Genomic DNA, 15,029 nt, shown 5'->3' with positions numbered 1-15,029 from the left:
CAAACAGAACTGCAGAGAAACCACCCAGAATACCCTAGTAACTGCACCTTACAACCTAGCAACCATGCAGAACATGGTAGCAACCATGTAGCAATCATAGCAAAAACCTAAATACCCTACTACCTAGAGCAACCTAGCAACCATGCAAAACATGGTAGCAACCATATAGCACCAGCATAAACAGAACAGCAGAAAATACCCTAGCAACCACCTAGATCAACCTAGCAACCATTTAGAACATGGTAGCAACCATATAGCAACAACTTAAGCAGAACAGTGGAGAAACCACCCACAATACCCTAGCAACCACCTAGAACTTAGAATGGTAGAAACACCATAGCGACCAAAGAGAACACCCTGGTAACCATCCAAAACACCCTAGCAACTGTCGAGCAACACCACAGCCAAAAAAAAAAAAAACTGTAGTAATGTCCTGCCAAACACTTTTACACCATGAAAGTGACTTCTTCTGCAGCTAATCAAATGCTCACATTTTCTTACTAGATAAATTACTAAAATAAAATAGAAATTATACTTTTTTTTATTTGTTTGCTTTATGAGGACATCACCAGATAACTGGAAAGAGAGAGAGAGAGAGAGCATGATAGATGAAGTAGGGAGGTGCTGGAAGAGCGAACGAGAGATAAGAGAGAGAGGGAGAGAGCAGTGCCCGAGGAACACTCAGACAGAACAAATGAGCAGCCGCAGCTCGACTCCCGCCAGAGACGCTGGTATCGGCACGCCGGAGAGAGCTGCTTCACCAGGAGTCAGATTACAGCCGGAGAGCTGAGGACGGAGGTGCAAGAGCAAGACTGAGTTTCTCTGAAGTGGGATCTCAGTTCACACACACAGAGAGGGACAGAAAACTAGCGAGGAGTTGTTGCAGTCCTCGTGGTCGTGGTTCCCCACATGCACAGATGAGATCATGGATTCACTCTTGACGGCAGTGGTGCGTGGGGACGCCATGGATCTGGACGCGTGACGACCATGGAGAGCATGTTTATCGGTAAGTCAAGTCAGTCAGTTTGAAACTCTGTGGTTTTGTTTTCTAGACTCCCCGTCTGGCGAGCACAGCGGGGGTTTCTTGCAGGGACATCAGAGGAGCTCGGCTCGCGTGCCTCACCAGACACCTGATTTGTTGCGGTGGAGTTTAGCAGACGCGAAAGAGCGTGAAATTGTGATTTTAGGAAACGTGCAGCTCTGTCTCAGCGTGTCGTCTGGAAATGATGCTTCCCGCTGAATGGATGATTCCTTTCCAAATGTGCGGAGAAACGGGAACAGAGCTCACAGCAGGAGATACAGCAGATCTGTTACTCTGAGGTGAAGCTGATGCATTGGATGCAGCTTTTAGGGGTTTAAAAACATGATGTAAAGATTTTGGAAATGTCAGAACAAGTACTGGGATTGTAAAAAAAAATGGACATGAACTTTTAAGACATTAGGTTTAAATTTACATGAACGTAAAAGGCTAAGTGTGCAGGTTTTTTTTTACATGCTTTTTACCATTTTTATTACATTACATCTTGTTTTGCAGTCCTGCAGTGTAACAATAATTTTTTTTAACAATAATAGAACTTTCTTAATTTATATTTACTAAATAATGCAATTATTACTTCTGAATAATGCATAATTATATAAATTATATATTACTTCTGAATAATGCATAATTATATATATATTATATATATATCATACTAAATCGCTCCCAAAGCTGTGTGTGCTGGAAGTGATTGATGCTCCTTTTGACAGATAACATCCTTCTATATTTGATATTCTATATTACACAGCTATTTTTTTCAATCATTCTTTATTTACACATACTTTTTACTATGCATTTTATTTGTTGTGAATTTAAATAATTTATTACTTATTTAAATAACTTCTGACTGAAATCAAAGATACCTTGACGTTTTTGGTCCCTGATGTCCAGCTTCGATGTAATAGTCAATGGGATGTGGTGCACCACCTATCGTGTATGTAGACACGGGTTCTGTTTAAAAACCTAGTGAGCTGCCTACGTTGGCAGCATTTTAAGGCATCAAAGGTGCAAAAACAGTTCTAAAATATTGCAGCTTGATTGTTCTGCCAGGTTCTAAAGCAGCACTGCATGAATCCTGAGCTGTGAATGCAGTCCCACAATTCATTGCAGTGAGTTTTGTGATCAAGATGGCGGATGAAGCATATACATATAATTCATTTGAAACCAAAGTGTTGATAAAAATGTAAATCTGACTAGGTTTTGCAACTGTGTAATGTTGACCTATAAGGGGGCATTTGCACAGAACGTGGTTTTCTATATAAATTGCTTGTAAAATGCATTGTTTTCCCCCATTCCACTGCCTGCGTCTTGCAAAAACAAAACAGTGCAGACATTTAGCATTTTCATGCACCGCAAATTTCCAGGGCAAGAATCTTTTTTCATCCTGTGCAGCTTGAGCAATCACATGGGTGTTGGTTCTGGTCCAAAAAGGTCAATAAACAGTCTTAAATCGAATTCTTTTACAATTGGGAATCTCTGAAATGGGCTGTTGGACTCCTGTGGCTTTAGAGCAGTGTAGATTTTGTTGTGATGTGGGTGATGACAGCAGAGACTGCAGTGTGGTTAACCCCAGATATGTAATTGATTTGGTTTATACTCTCAGATTGCAAAGCACATGGCTGGTGCTTCCTGACCAGGGCTAGTTAGGAGTCAATTGTAATCAGGTTTGCATGCAATTTAATCTATTTGCATTTTTTTTTTATGAAATGTTTTATTATTTTCAGAATAATTGAGGAATAAAATAATTTAATTATTCACATAAATGATGAATCATACTGAATCCAGTGCACAGTATTACAACTGGCCCTTAGTAGAAGCAACTGTGCAAAGCATCCGTGGCATAATATATTGACTCATCCCTCAAACAAACAAACAAAAATGATGGTTACAGCGATGCACTCACTTTGGAAGTCTAAGATGTGAGGCATTCAAGAGGGATTCAGAGCAGAGACATGTTGAAGCGCTGTGCATGCTTATTATTTGAGCTGTTTAGTTGACTCAACTCAATCATCCATTTAGCAGTGGGACTACTTGTCTAGATGAATATCTGGTTATGCATTACTGACATAATTCCTGTGTGTGGATTTTTCTGTTAATACCTGAAGTAGTGTCTAGTCTGTCTAATGGTGTGATTCCTAATTTGATAGAAGGATGTGCTGTAATCATGTATCAGGTGGATTTTTTTATTAAAAAAAAAAAAATCAGTTATGTTAATCATTTATCATTCTGGTTCTTTTTAATTGTTGGTTTTGTTTTCCCAGATGATTTTAAAGGGACAAAACATGTAGACTGAAAGCCTAAAAACTGAAGTTTAAAAAATTAGAAATAAAAAAAATATATATATATTTGCATTAATAATTAAAATAATAATAAACTTATTACCACTACTACTACTAATTTGTATTTATTTATTTTATTTAAAAAAATAATGCATGGTTATTTTCAAATATATATTATTATGTAATTATTTATTTTATATTTGATATAAAAAAATTTTTATTTTAAAATATTTATATTATATATGTGAGCTGTGTATATATATATATATATGTATATATATATATATATGTATATATATATATATATGTATATATATATATATATATATACTATTAAAAAAATAATGCACGGCTATTTTTCAATGACCGTCAAGATTCTTTTCAGCAGTATAATGGTGTGGTTATGACATCTACCAGCAGGGGCAAACTGTGCATGCTAACCAGCTAAACCTTGATTCCATAACATGAGAGGAAATATTGTATAACTTTGCACAGAGTTAGAATAATCATGTTAAAACATACTGTTTTGTTAGTCTTGGTGCTTTATTTTTGATATTTGTGCATTTTACTCTCTATCCTAGTGCAATACCTCAGAGACTTCCTTTGTAAGTGCATTGCTGTAAATAATGCAAGATTTTTGCTTGTTTTCAAACTGAAGGACACAAAATTGTTGTATTGATCTAAACTGCTGTATGTTATGCACTCTTAGGATGTGTTTTGACTGACAGTTCAGCAGGATAGACTCTCTGTACTATGCAGTGTGTTTTGAGTGCAGGTGTGTGCTTTTTTTCAGAGATATAAAGGGACATGGAGAAAAAGCAGACTGGATCAAGTTTAGGAGAATCCTAGTGACGAGCAAACAGAGTGGATGTGATTAATTATTTACGTGCCATATTTGTCCTCCAGACATAATTTTATTTTCTCTCAGTGAGCAACGCTGCAAGCAGCAAGTGCTGTTTTAAGATGATGGGCACATCTGAACAGAGATATGGAGATGATGCTGCAGGCAGTTTCTCTGACGCACACACTCACACACACGCACGCACGCACACACACACACACATATTTCTCTCCCTTCAGTTTCATTACTGCGATCGCTGCAGCAGTGGGAAGTGTTGTGTGTTTAGCGGTGTTGATAGAGTCAGTGAGAACTGAAACAGGTGGGTGAGAGTAAAGTCAAAGTTCATGCTTGAATTCATGTTTTGGCCAAATTTGATCATGTTGGGTTTCCTTTGCATCCTCTCCAGTTTATAATCTCCCACTATGTATTGCACTTATGCATATATGTTGACTTTTCATTGTAGTTTGATATGTCAAAAAGCTATTTTTACATTTGGCAAGATTCCATCCAGTGTTTTTATGCACATTTTGGGATATTGCATAAACAAATTCTGTGGGGAAACACATAACATTTAGCAAAAACACATAAAAAATGTATACGTTCAAACCTTTTTTTATTCTGTAAGAAGTTATGTGCATAAACTACGATGTAAACATGTTTACCAAATAAATTCCTTGATGCACATCAAAAAAGGCATGTGAAGTCATGTGACTGAATAATGAGCTCAGATGCTGTCACATGGATACTTGGGATGGAAAAGTTGTTTTATTTGCACCAAAGTAAAAAAAAAACTAAAACACATCAAAAGCATTAATAGTTAACTGATAGGTAAGAATCACATAAGGAAATCATAAAGACCTGAATCATTAATTACAGAAAACGACTTAAGTTTACAATAATAGAAATTGCACATCTGATTGCGTTTGTTTTTTGCGTTTTGATTTTCCGATCTGATTAAATTGACCTGGAGCCTGATTAACAGAGACCTTCTTAAGACAGAAGTTAAGAAATTCTTAAGATAAATTCTAAGAATGTACAATTCTTGAAACGCAAGAAGTTCTCAAATATTTTCATAAGAACATTTTTTTTCTTAAGAATAAAATTATATAGCAGTTCATGTTGAAGACTCTATGATTGACTCAAAAAACATCTCAAAGTCGTACTTTTTTTTTTTTTAGATTACCTATAAGCAGGCACACTATTTTTCGCCACAACCGTTAAGAGGTTATTTGTGATGGTTTTAAAGAACATTATTTTCAGGAATTCAAAAGTTTTGTCTTCAGAATATTCTTAACCCTCTGCTCCTTGTGTGCTGGTAAAAAATTAACTTTTTTTCCCCCAATGAAATTTATCTACTGTATTTTACAGAGGTTTGCATTTGTATATGTTTTTATGGTACTACTAAATTATATTTATGGAATAGTTATGATCCATTTAGTACCTGTTAACCACTTTTTGAGTATTGACCTGAAAATGAAATTTCCAACTTAAATTGTCGTAAATCTTGAAAGCTTTGGAGCACAGACTTAAAGGTGCCATAGAATGCAAAAATCACTTTTATAAGGTGTTTGAACACAGTTGTGTGGCCGCAGTGTGTGAAAACAACCAGCCTATAATGGTAAAAATCCACCCACTCGTTTTTTTTTTGTTATCCCAATAAATCTTAAACAGTCTCTCCAAATGAGCAGTTTCAGATTTCTCCCTATATTGACGTCATACTAGGGAAAAATCCCGCCCATTTGTGATGCTCCCTGCTCTATTAGCATAGACCCCGCCCTGAGTGAGAAGCAGCAGTCCGCCATTACTGTTTTCTTGCTTTAGCTGCTGGAGATACAATGTCACCGCCAATGAAGCATTACAAGTGTTGTGTTTCGGGAGTCTCCATAGACCGCTGAGGACACGGTGGTTAAATTTCATTTTCACAGGAAATGTCCCACCCTCTTCCGAAAAGGGAGGCGGGAGCACCAGCTCATTTGCATTTAAAGGGACAAACACAAAAACGTCTCGTTTTGGCTCATAACCTAAAAGTGCCAATTTCAACAAGCTATAAAAAATTATTTGTGGGGTATTTTGAGCTAAAACTTCACATAAACACTCTGGGGACATCAGAGACTTATTTTACATCTTGTAAAAAGGGGCATAATAGGTCAATTTTAAGTTTGGTCTCTCTTTAAAGAAGACACATGGTGGTTTATTATTATGAAAAACGCACAAAAATACAGTTTTTTTTTTTTTAAGTTTATATGAAATGTATATTATTTTCAAAACAATTTTACTGTAAAACTGAGAAAGCAATAAAAGCCATAAATCGAAACAATTTGTGTTCCGAATCTGAGGTTGATATTGCAAAAAACAAAACAAACTTTCTGTAAGATTTTGTTTGGGCGCAGTACCAAACACTTCCAAATCCATTTCCAGTCCGGTTATGTTTGATTGCGAAAAGTGCAAATGGGATTTTTTTAAAGGACCATTTAACCTTTTTAAATCATGTCCATGATTTTTTTTCTTTTAATGTGTGTTTATTATATTATTCTAAGCATAAACTTATTATGCTATTATTATTAAATTATTAAATTATGCTATTTTTTTCTATCTTAAATGTTTTTAAGATATTCTTAAGAATGTTTTGTGAATCCGGCCCCTGTAATATAATGTTATATGTATATATATATATATATATATATATATATATATAGAAAAATAACTATATTATTTTATCCTAGATCGGTGAAGAATAAAACAATACGCTGAGCTTTAAATAGCATGTATATGCATGAATCTGCAGATTTAACTGTTATTTGTATCATAGTCTATTATAATTTGTATTAATATTTTATATAATGTTATATATATATATATATATATATATATATATATATATATATTTGATCATCACCATTTCTGTTCTCTGGTAAGTGAGGAGATTCACATGCAGACAGATAATGAGAGAAATTCAATGAGGCAGCCAGCGGTGAGGAGAGAAGTATGGCATTGGGAGGAATGCGGGATGCATAAGTGGAGATCGCAGGGCTCAGCGACCATGCTAACCATTGAACCCTTGACCCCTTTCTGTAAAAGTGTGAGAGGTTGTTTCAGCGCTAAGAGCGAGGTGGTCTCCATAGACGAGAAGGTGCTGAAAATACAGCTCACAGAAAGCAGCGCAATGATTGACTGCAGGGCAGAGAAGATTGGACATTTTCCACATTACTGAAAACAGAGCCGTAAAAGTCTCAATCTCGCTGCAGGCACAGTGTCAAAAAGCCTCGTAACAATCAGAATGTTCTCATCAACTTAATAAGTCGTGTTCCCTTAAACCCGAATGACATGCTGCCAGCATTGCTGTTTTGCCTGTTTGCCTTTTTCCAGAAAGAGGCTTTTGAATGTTGTTGCATCGTGTGCACACCATAATCAAACCTTGTAAAGCTCAAAGCCCTGAGGAGATAAAACCCAGATGCTTGGGTCTAAAGACACCCTCCTGGTTAGCGCCGGGATAGCGGCGAGCGCTTCGGCGCAGTTCCCGCTGCCACTCAGGCCGCGGTTTTGTTGCATATTTAATTCTATTTTCTTGTTCAGTGTCTGGCTCCGTGACAGCATTCCTTTAGCCTGATGTTGTTTGACATGTCAGAGTCGAGTCCTCAACGCGGAGCCCTGAGGTTGACATGCTCTGTCAAGGGAGAACGAAGACGTGCATGCACTTGCACAAAAACATGTGGCACAACAATTTAGGCCTGCAGCAAAGGCAAGTTTTTTTTATTATTCTCTTGTTTTATTATTATTTCTCCTCCCTACAGACCCGAAGGACTAGAGGAATTAGTAGCGTTTTGTTTCGTAATCCATGTCAAATTGGTGCTGAGATTTCAAAACTCATAGGAAAGAACAAACACTGAGATTATTTGAGATACAACAGCACGTGTAACTCCATGTCACATCAAAGAAATCGAATCGTGATTTTTCGATCTCAGTTGTTAATGAATTCAAGTGGAAACTTTCTCTAAAGTCTCCCACTTTCTTCTCAGAAAAATACCTTACTAATCTCATTTCTAGAGTTTCAGAGGCGATCAGGCTCTGCAGTCAAAAGAAGAGAAAAGTTATTTTAGATAACCCTATGGTATAGACAAATCACAAAGGAGATCTCATTAATAACTCACCTAGACAATAATGGGATCAAATGCAGAGGTCTCCAACCCTGCTCAACCCTGCATAACCTTATGATAAAAGAATCACAAAGCAGATCTTGTTAATATCCAAGTTGTTTCTCCTAGACAATAATGAGGTCAAATGGAGACGTTAGAGAAAACCTTGCAATTTCTCTTGAAAATCCTTAGTAATCTAATTTCTAGAGTTTCAGAGGATATCAGAACAATTTCAAGCTATGCAATCAAAAGAATAAGAGAAAACTTTTTTTTTTAGATGATCTTATGTGATAGAAAAATTCTAGACAGCAATGCGATCTAATGGAGACTTTAGAGTCAATTTCTCCTTAGAAAAAGACCTTAGGAGAAATTGGAGATCAAAGAAATTTCAAGCTATGCAATCAAAAGAAGAGGAGAAAACTGGTTTTATGGATTTTATTTTAGATAGCACCTAAACCCATGCATTAGAAAAATCATAAGGGAGATCTCAATAACATCTCAGTTGTTTCTTCTAGGCAATATTGAGATCAAGAAGAGATTTCCTCTAAAGTTTCCCACTTTCCTCTGAGAAACATACCCTAATAATCTAATTTCTGGAGTTTCAGAGAAGATCAGAGAAGGAGAAATTGTAGATCGGAGAAATGTCAAGCCTTGCAATCAAAAGAAGAGCTTATTTTAAAATAACCCTATGAGATAGAAACATTTCAAAGGAGATCTCATTAATATCTCAGTTGTTTCTCTTAGACAGCAATGAACAAATAGGGACTTTCCCTTGGTTCTCCTGAATCTCAGATGTTTCTCCTAAGACAAAAGCCTCATGTGAAAAGCCTCAAGAGAACCTCTGTCACTAGCATTCTCTATTCTTTTTCTATTCTATCTTATTGTTTTCTTTTTATTCATTACAAAAAAATGACCCTCTAACGCTAGCATTCTCTATTCTCTATTCTTTTGACTTGTTTTATTTATTTATTTTTAAAAGACCCTCTAACACTAGCATTCCCTATTTTTTTTTTCCGATTCTATCTACTTGTTTTTCTTTTTATTTATAATATTAACTTGTCACAGCACTTGCATATTATTGCCCTTTTGTTGGTTTTGATTGCTTCTATTGTCCTCATTTGTGAGTCGCTTTGGATATAAGTGTCTGCTAAATGACTAAATGTAAATGTAAAATGTAAATCTGTTTCACAACAGATCCAAAAGTGTCCCTAGCATTGCTCATATTTGCCAAGATAAAGTTTGCAAGAGATCTCAGTGTGAACTCATTTTTCAGTCAATTCCCATTTAACCAAATGTGACCCTGAACCACAAAACCATAAGTAGCATGGGTATATTTGTAGCAATAGCCAAAAATACCTTATATGGGTCAAAATTATCGCTTTTTCTTTTATGCCAAAAATCATTAGGATATTAAGTAAAGATCATGTTCCATGAAGATATTTTGTAAATTTCCTACTGTAAATATATCAAAAATGTATTATCATTAGTAATATGCATTGCTAAGGACTTCATTTTGACAACTTTAAAGGCGATTTTCTCAATATTTTGATTTATTTTTTTTTTTTACAACCTTTAGATTCCAGATTTTCAAATAGTTGTATCTCGGCCAAATATTGTCCTATCCTGATAAACCATACATCAATGGAAAGCTTATGTATTCAGTTTATTCAATTTAAAAATGGACCCTTATGGCCGGTTTTGTGGTCCAGGGTCACAAATGATTTGTGCTGCTATTCACACTAATCTCCTAGTGTATTTATGTTATGAATTGTCTCATTTTTGTCAAAAAACAAAACTGATACTTTATTGAAACAAAGAATAGAATCGCTCCTGAGTGATCCATTTTTCAGCAGCATCACATTTCTGCATTGCTTTGTGTTTTTGGTCTTTAGTTTTTCTTCTCTGGCTTTTGTCTCGGCTTGGATACGGAACGCTGTTTCTTTTTCTGGTTCGGTAATGGGATGTACTGTAAAAATCTGCCTTTCCAACGCCACCCACACAAACTCTCGTACTGTAATAAAACAAGCCATTTACTTTTGTTTTCCGCCACTGGTTTTTGTCTCTCCCACTTGACTAGTGTTTGTGTCTACTGCTATTACAGATAACAGCCAGTCCAGAGTCTCGGTTTGACAAGCACATTGTTCAAATATTTATAGTAGCAAGAGAGTTTGTTAAAAAGTAAATGATATAGCAGATGGTTTGGAGGAACAGGTGCGAAAGTCATGATGTCATCGCTGGCAGTGTTCGGACCCTCGGCGGAGATTTCGCTGCGTGTGGCAAAGAAATGTTCTGGATCATCATGTCTTGCTTGAATTGATATAACGAATTCTGTGCTTGTTATGATTCCTTCAAAGTAGGTTGTGTTCCTGCGTCAACATCAGTGTTGATCCTACAACAACATTCCTATCAATCTGATTTTTAGGAATAAAAAAGTCCAAAAGTCAAAAGTTACTGTAGTTTTCAGTTTGTTGCCACGTCTTATGCACAGTTCAATCTATCGCTGTTATGATCCAGCTTGTGTTTCACTGTTAACACTGTTAAGTGTTTTCTCTGCTGCTATTGTGTCCATTGCTCTGTCTCCCAAGCTTTCTCATTTGTTCTCATAGTTACCCTCCTGTGTTTCCATGACAACTGACCACGCCCCGTTTAGCTTGTCTGTCTGTTTATATATAGTGCTTGGTTTCACTTGTGTTTGCTAGACGTTGGATTTTTTTCCTATATTGTTTCCTGGATGTTCCTGGTTTTCCTGTGTGGACTATCTTATGTCATGGTGTGGATTATATGAGTTTTGTCTTTTCTTAATTAAAGATTCTGTCTCTGCCTCATCTGTCCTTTACAGTGGCAGGCTTATTATAGTTTTCATTTTTAATCCCTAATCTAAAAAACACTTTAGATTAGGGAGCACTATTCACTATTAAATATAGTTTTTGACTTTTTTGTATTTTAGGGCTACCAAAGTTAATGCACTAACATTAAATGTGTACTTTATGCTAAATTACTCAGCACATTCTAGTGGCATTTTTATGAAGGCAGTTTGTAAAGGTTGCACGTTTTATGTGTCATGTATCAAGAAATAAAGCTAAAATTAATTTACAGTCAATTTTAGTTCATTTTTGTTTTCGAGTAAATTTTGTTTATTTAGTTTTCTCCAGTTTTATCTTTATTTCAGTTTCAGTGTTATCAGTGTTTTTATTTCAGTGTTTTCATTTAGTTTGTCATAGTTTGTGTAAATAATAAACAGAAATAGCAAAAAATAAACTAAATAACTAGCCATATTGTGTCTGAATTTTCAAGAATTGATTGGTTGCTTTAGTTTTTGCTTTTTTATTTTCAGTGTCGTTTTGTTTCCACTCTGTCATTGTTAGCTTTAGTTTTCTCTGAGTATTCTAGTTTATTTTTTTATTTATTTGTAGTATTTTAATTTGTTACCTGGTATCATATAAAAAATGTTTATCAGCACAGCAAAATGTAGTGTTATTGATAATTACTGGTATTTTTGTTTATTACAGGTAGGTTTTATAAATGTTGTAATATAGCATGTACCAAAAACTAAAGCTATATAATCTGTGTCCCTTTTAATTTTATTTGAGTCAACGTTGGAGTCATGTATATGATGTATTTTAGTTCACTTTAAGTTTTTCCTGGTTACGTTGTTTTTTTTTTTATATTTAAATGGTTGACAAATTATAATTTTTTTTTTAGTTATTGTTAGCAAAAATAAACAAAATAGATCATCAGAAGTGGGCGTTACATACCATAATGTGGTCGGAGGGGTGAAGTCGAAAAGTAAGAGGTACTGATGATGTCACCCAAAGAGGGAAGTTGTTTTAGAGGCAGAGCAAGATGTTATATTTTAAAGAAAGATTACAAAAATAAATATTGTTTCATTTTGAAAAATAACACCAGGAATGTGCATCTGACTTTCCACCAGATCATCCAGTTTACTCGCACAACAGTTTACTTGTTCAAAGGGTTACGCGAATAGCATTGCACGGTTCATTTGGAGCATTTGGCTTCCCATAAATCTCATAACTAAATAAAACAGGCTGCGTGATGATGAGGAAGGATAATTTGGCATGCAGATACGAGGGATGTCAGCACTTCTAAAATAAACGGCTAAAGAAAAACACACTTAATAATTAATATTTTTCTCTCCAGTGGTTGCACATGTGCTTGAGGTCGCTGTGCATTATCTCATGACCGAGTGTGTTTCGTGACTTCTCTCTCTTTCTCTTCCTCAGGTAACGCGTATCAGAGCGGATTGGTGCCAGCGCTGGTTCGAGCTCCTCTGCCCACTGTGCTGCCCTCTCTGGGCATGAAGCACTTCCTTCCCTTCCCTCTGGACAGCGGCTCCACGCTCAGCCTCATTCCCAGCTTCAGCAGCGTGAGTCACACAAACACATTTCTTCTGGAGGTGCTAATGAGGTTCACTCTGTTCTCGCGCTGGTGGTTAGACACGCCATCCACTGGGGTTGGAAGAGAGTGTCGCTTGTGATAATGAGTGCTGGTTGTTCTGGGACTGTTCGTTGTGGAGTGGTTTGCAGTGAATTCTGGAAATATAATGCCAGCTGTTGTTGTAGGCTCGGGTTGTGAACTTCTGAAGAACATATAAGCATCTACTGCATAGTCAACTGGATGCGGGAGATGATAGATGCAGATCTGGCTTATGCATAATAACAATTGATGCTAAAAGAAGAGTAATGACTAATTGTCTTAGTTGATTAAGAAAAGTCACAAAGGACATCTATTGAATGTCTTGTTTGTTTCTCATAGTTACTAATGAGGTTACATGGAGAACATAACAGAGGCCTTTGCTTAGGTATTGTACTGTACTGTACTGTACTGTAGTTTCTGAAAAGAGCTCAGACTCTGCTATGATATCAAAGCAGATATTATACATTTTGTTAATTTTACAGCTCTGTACTTTTTACTGTATGACTCATTTAGTCTGTTTTTACTTCTCATGGAATTGTAGCAATAAAATCCGAGACCAATTTGATACTTAAACAAACCATAACTTAGAGCTCCATTACGTCTCCTGAGTTATGAAAGAGAAACCTCTGAGAAATTTTCACTGTGATGCTGAGACAGCACTGATATGCTCATAAGCATTTAACTGTTCCCATTAGAAAACTGTTCCCATCTTCTTTTAAGCACAAATGAGAATAAATGGAGAAAAAAACATTGAAAGAAGCCTTAACAATATCTCAAACTGTCCTCAGATTTGCAAAGAGACAACAGTCTTTGATTAAAAGCCAGAGACCTCACTATAGGAACTCATATTCTCCTATATATATATATCTTATTTCTCCTAAAATGATTTCAAGGAGAAACATCTTTTTACGAGTTTAAGCTGACTCTTAAGTCAACCATACCTGTGATTTCCATTTATTCTCCTGAGCTTTAAAAGAGCAACCTCTGAGCAATCTAGCCTTCCTCTGGGATCACTTTTTTTGCATTGCTTTGGGTTTTTGACAGCATGAGAAATACATTTTTGCAAGATGCTGGTGTGGCACTGAAGCACTCACCCATCGCGTCACCAACAGTAGGGAACCTCTTTGATTATTTGTGCATGTGCTAAAGTCTGAAAAAGCAGACCAGACAGGCTGTGTTGTCCTAAGACAGCGTATCGCTGGGAGGGAATTTGGCTGGAGGGACAACTGAACTGGCTGGACCTGCGTTTGGAAACTGGAGTGTGGGATTTTTCAAACATGCTGGTAGCAGATGCATGCATGTGGAGCGGAGAGGCACAATCGTGCATCACAGAAGAGTTTAGTCATATGCACACACACACACACACACTTGATAGCAGTTCAGAGAGAGGCAGCGATGGTCGCCAAGGCTGATATTTGCTCTGGATCTCTAATCTGTATTTAACAGACTTTTTCTTCAGTAATGAGTTGTGCATTGGCCATCCTCTGGAGCCAGTAATCTGATACTAGATTAACTCACAGCAATCTCTCTCTCGCTCTTATGTTATGTTGGCGAAGCTCACTCTCATATTAAATTCCAGAGTTGCCTTGATGCGTTTATGTCCCATTCTTTTGTTTTTTTGCTCGGTGCACTTTTGCACGTGGCACAGATGCAACAGTGGATTTGTTTTTGCTGTTCAGGAGTGCAGAAAATCTGCATCAAAATGCATTGTAAATTGCATTGGACAATTTAATTGGGGCACCTCAATTTAATATATTAACTATAAATATTCAACACAACTTTATTGTGTTATGGAATGCAAACAAAAATATAAAAATCTATAAATTCAAGTTATTTATTTTTTTGTATAGCGCTTTTCACGATACAAATCATTGCAAAGCAACTTTACAGAAAATTAAGTTTCTACAATATTTAGTGGTGGCTTATCAGTGGTGACTGTCAGTTAATGTACATATGGCAGAAATGTACGGAAAAAATAAATTAAAGACGTAATCAATTAAAGACGTAATCAAACAGACTAAGCTACCACTAAATATTGTAGAAACTTAATTTGCTGTAAAGTTGCTTTGCAATGATTTGTATTGTGAAAAGCGCTGCACAAATAAACTTGAATTGAATTGAATTGAATATAGTTAATGTCAGTAATACGCAGCATGCACGATACAAGGAAATGGTCAGTAACATCATCACTTTGAGGTATGATATCTATATCAGTAAGATCAATTCCATGCAATATAATTAAATCTAGCGTATGATTAAAACGATGAGTGGGCCCGGTGACGTTTTGCTTGACTCCAAAAGAG

General features: G+C 36.1%; 1 protein-coding gene across 4 annotated transcripts in view; it reads left to right on the top strand.

The window, feature by feature from the left end:
• Window positions 1-630: 630 nt before the first annotated feature.
• Window positions 631-15,029, top strand: part of znf385d (zinc finger protein 385D) — a 68,753-nt gene continuing 54,354 nt past the window's right edge. For all 4 annotated transcript variants that reach the window (XM_016464349.1, XM_016464346.1, XM_016464347.1 and 1 more), the window contains exons 1-2: window positions 631-1,006; window positions 12,534-12,676. In XM_016464349.1, coding sequence (XP_016319835.1) covers window positions 988-1,006; window positions 12,534-12,676 — 162 coding nt within the window. In that variant the 5' untranslated portion in view covers window positions 631-987. The remainder of the gene's footprint in view (window positions 1,007-12,533; window positions 12,677-15,029) is intronic.

The sequence above is a fragment of the Sinocyclocheilus anshuiensis genome, unplaced genomic scaffold (genome assembly GCF_001515605.1).
Source record: "Sinocyclocheilus anshuiensis isolate Anshui unplaced genomic scaffold, SAMN03320099.WGS_v1.1 scaffold552, whole genome shotgun sequence".
In the NCBI taxonomy this organism is placed as follows: Eukaryota; Metazoa; Chordata; class Actinopteri; order Cypriniformes; family Cyprinidae; genus Sinocyclocheilus; species Sinocyclocheilus anshuiensis.
The sequence above is the reverse complement of the archived record's forward strand: the minus strand, read 5'-3'. Positions and strand labels throughout refer to the sequence as shown.